Source organism: Nanorana parkeri, unplaced genomic scaffold (genome assembly GCF_000935625.1).
Source record: "Nanorana parkeri isolate BGI_ZX_2015 unplaced genomic scaffold, ASM93562v1 scaffold3338, whole genome shotgun sequence".
NCBI lineage: Eukaryota > Metazoa > Chordata > Amphibia > Anura > Dicroglossidae > Nanorana > Nanorana parkeri.
In genome coordinates this window covers 22,330-26,327 of record NW_017309606.1, presented here as the reverse complement: position 1 = coordinate 26,327, position 3,998 = coordinate 22,330, and the positions used below count along the sequence as shown (strand labels likewise).

General features: G+C 55.6%; 1 protein-coding gene across 1 annotated transcript in view; it reads left to right on the top strand.

Moving 5' to 3' along the window:
* Window positions 1-3,998, top strand: part of LOC108803051 (talin-1-like) — a 35,809-nt gene that overhangs the window by 9,495 nt on the left and 22,316 nt on the right. Inside the window, exons 8-13 of the mRNA XM_018574895.1 lie at window positions 404-594; window positions 674-775; window positions 891-967; window positions 2,986-3,166; window positions 3,257-3,370; window positions 3,786-3,894. Coding sequence (XP_018430397.1) covers window positions 404-594; window positions 674-775; window positions 891-967; window positions 2,986-3,166; window positions 3,257-3,370; window positions 3,786-3,894 — 774 coding nt within the window. The remainder of the gene's footprint in view (window positions 1-403; window positions 595-673; window positions 776-890; window positions 968-2,985; window positions 3,167-3,256; window positions 3,371-3,785; window positions 3,895-3,998) is intronic.

Genomic DNA, 3,998 nt, shown 5'->3' with positions numbered 1-3,998 from the left:
GGGTTGGGGGGGTGTAGGGTTAGGGTTGGGGGGTGTAGTGTTAGAATATTGGGGTTGGGGGGTTGTAGGGTTAGGGGGGTGCGCCGGTACTGGTATCAGTGCCGATACCTCCCCCGATATTGGAACTAACGGCCGGATGAACATTTCCTCTGACTGGCAGCACCGTAGGTGGAACATGGAGCTTGCCGTGTGATCAGGAAGCCTGACACGGAGCCGGCTCACGGGGCAATCGGGACCCTGGGCGGGGTGTCATTGCCTCCTGATCCCCCGGGAAGCCGGCTCCATGCCAGCGGAAGCACCGGGGTTAGTATTCAGTGTCGGCGAGAAATATCGGAATATCCGGACTCGTTACCCAAATAGCGGCATTGCTGCGTCCCGAGTTTTGATGAAAACAATGTTTTAGTATTTGGGACGAGTAGATCCGCCCCTTCTCTGCAGGAAAAGATGAAGGGGAAGAACAAGCTGGTGCCTCGTCTGTTGGGGATCACCAAGGAGTGTGTGATGCGGGTAGATGAGAAGACCAAGGAAGTGATCCAGGAATGGAACCTCACAAACATTAAACGTTGGGCCGCCTCACCCAAGAGCTTCACCCTGGTGAGGATCCGGTGCCAGCGACGGGCGTTCTCACCATTTTCCTGGTCTGTGATTACAAGGAACCTCTTCTCTGCCGCAGGACTTTGGCGATTATCAGGACGGGTATTACTCGGTGCAGACCACGGAGGGAGAGCAGATCGCCCAGCTCATCGCCGGATACATTGACATCATCCTGAAGAAGGTGAGAGGTCGGGAGATGCGCGGGGGATCTGGCTGGCGTATAGACTGACCCCTGACCCCCAGCGCACTTCCTGTTATGACGCCGCTAATGCCGCTTCTGTTTCTCTCCGTTTCAGAAAAAGAGTAAAGACCATTTTGGCTCGGAGGGAGATGAAGAATCCACCATGTTGGAGGACTCGGTGTCACCCAAGAAGTAAGATGTTCCTCCCAATGGTGGGGACTCTCATGATGGTGAATGCGGCTCCTCCTCCGCACGCTGCTGCCAATCGTCTCTTCCGTACTGCCCAGCCAGTGAGCTCCGCCCTCCCCCACACTTCTACCACCACGGCCATGCCACACCCCCCATCATGCAGGGCCACCCTCCCGGGACAGACGGACTGAGTCTATGGTGGTCTCCAGTCTGACCTCACATGGGGGACTATTCACTAAGGTGCCGAACGTCCATCGGATACAATCGGCGGCACTTCGGCTGGCTGCGGTTCACCAGGTTCAGCCGAGGTGAAGGAGCCGAACGTCTCGGCCGATCTCCAACATCTGGATCGCCTGTGCCGAACCTCCGACAGTTCACTCGCTGCCGTTCGCCCCTATTCCCGGGGGGGGGGGGTCCCCCTCCTGATTCATAGCAGGCCCTTTAGGTCTGGTAAGCATTTTAAGGAGGAGCCCCACCCCCAAAAATGGGGGGCCAAATGTGGGGTCCCCTTAAAATTCCTAACCGGACACTTACTCCGAGCACAAGCCTGGCAGAGCAGGAAAGGGGGGGGGAGAGAGAGACACGCATGAGCGAGCACCACCCCCTCCATTCCAGGCCACATGCCCCCTCGGCACTGGTAGGGTGCTTTTGCAGGGTCCCCTCTGGAGAAGCACCTGGTCCCCAATGCCGATTAGGACAAGGGTCTCTTCCCCACAAGCCCCGGGAAGTGTTGGTTGTGGGGGTGCGGGCAGGGGGGCTTATTTGCATCAGGGTGCTCCCTTTAATAAAGGGGGCACCCAGATGCGCCTCCCCCCCCCCCTTGTGAATGAGTAAGGGGTGCTTGTACCTACCCATTCACTAAAGGGTTAAAAGATTTCCGACAATTCCTTTAATATTGGATAAATTGATCCAACACTGTAAACCTGACGTCAATCGCGGCGTACAGCGTTGTCACCGCCGACTCGCCAAAATGACCCGACGCCTGCCGACCCGTCCGCACCCGCCAAACACGCTGCAAAATGACCTGTATGACAGGAGATGGCAAAAAGTAAACACATAGGCGGAGCTACCGGTGACATCAGTCTGATTCGGCCGACACCTGTCATATGGGTTGGCCAAATGAAAACAACTGGGCGGAGCCACCTGTGATGTCAATGCTGGCTCCGCCCAGTTGTCATTCAATGATAGCACCGTGTCCTCGGATGAGAATGCTGGGCTGTCATTGAATGACAACAACTGGGCGGAGGCAGCCGTCATTACGTCACGACTGGCTCCGCCCAGTTGTTTACATTTGCAGGGGGCCACCCTCCCGGGACAGACGGACCCGAGTGTCTGGTGGATTCCATCTCTGATAAGTCTGGTCTCACATGGTGTGTCCGTGGTCCCCCCATCACGCAGGGCCACCCTCCCGGGACAGACGGACCCGAGTCTCTGGTGGATTCCATCTGATAAGTCTGGTCTCGCATGGTGTGTCCGTGGTCCCCCCATCACGCAGGGCCACCCTCCCGGGACAGACGGACCCGAGTCTCTGGTGGATTCCATCTCTGATAAGTCTGGTCTCACATGGTGTCTCCGTGGTCCCCCCATCACGCAAGGCCACCCTCCCGGGACACAGTCATATACTCCACGGACTGTGAGGGAATTATGAGGATAAACTGAAGTGTGGCGATTGGTGAGGACAGAACGGTGGTGCGTGGCACGGAGGCGCTGCGCTCATAAAGGGCTCGTCTACAGTTGCTGGTGTTCAGGGTCTTCCCAGTTCTCCAGTTTATAAATGTTTCCGGGAACAAGTTGTGATGATGAAACGTATTGGTGGGAGTGACGCCCCGTGGAGGCTTCTTCTCCGCCGTCCCTCCATGCAGCCGGATTCCGGGTGGAGACTTCCATTGTGGAGTGATTGGGATTTCTTCTCATTGGAGAGTATTGGGTTTGGTTCTGGTTCTGTCACCTTCCTGGATCCCAATCATGCTGCTATCACCCGGGGACCTTCTATGGGAGATAACATTCTTCCTCCTCTCCAGGTCCACGGTTCTACAGCAACAATTTAACACAGTGGGGAAGGTGGAGCACGGCTCTGTAGCTCTTCCGGCCATCATGCGTTCTGGGGCTGGAGGACCGGAAAACTTCCAGGTGGGCTCCATGCCAATGGCTCAGCAGCAGATCACAAGTGGACAAATGCACTGGGGCCACATGCCACCACTGGTAAGCACACGGATGAGGCGGTACCTCTGGTCTGGTGTTGTGTCCCCTCGTTTATCACGTTGTCCCCTATGTACCATTGTTTCTCTGCAGACCTCGGCCCAGCAGGCTCTCACCGGTACGATAAACTCGAGCATGTCAGCTGTGAATGCGGCTCAGGCCTCCCTGGATGACTTCGATACTCTTCCACCTCTCGGACAAGATGCGGTAAGTACAACATACCCCAAATGTGTTACTGCCGTCTTCTGTAATGGACTAATAATCAATGCAGACCACTGTGGAGGTTGGGTGGTCATATGGTGTCAGTATAGATCTCTGTGGAGGTTGGGTGGTCATATGGTGTCAGTGTAGACCTCTGTGGAGGTTGGGTGGTCATATATTGTCTGTATAGACCTCTGTGGAGGTTGGGTGGTCATATATTGTCAGTATAGACCTCTGTGGAGGTTGGGTGGTCATATGGTGTCAGTATAGACCTCTGTGGAGGTTGGGTGGTCATATGGTGTCTGTATAGACCTCTGTGGAGGTTGGGTGGTCATATGGTGTCTGTATAGACCTCTGTGGAGGTTGGGTGGTCATATGGTGTCAGTGCTGAAGTTTGACAAGATGACATTTGTGACTGCAGGCGGCCAAGGCTTGGAGGAAGAACAAGATGGACGAATCCAAACATGAGATCCACTCTCAGGTGGACGCCATCACGGCAGGAACCGCCTCGGTTGTCAACCTGACTGCAGGTGAGAGGGTCAGGTGATGTCAGGTGATGTGATTGGGAAGAAGGGGACGGCTGGACGTTGTGGGGGGTTGACGAGGAGCCAACACAGATGATTGATACGTCTCC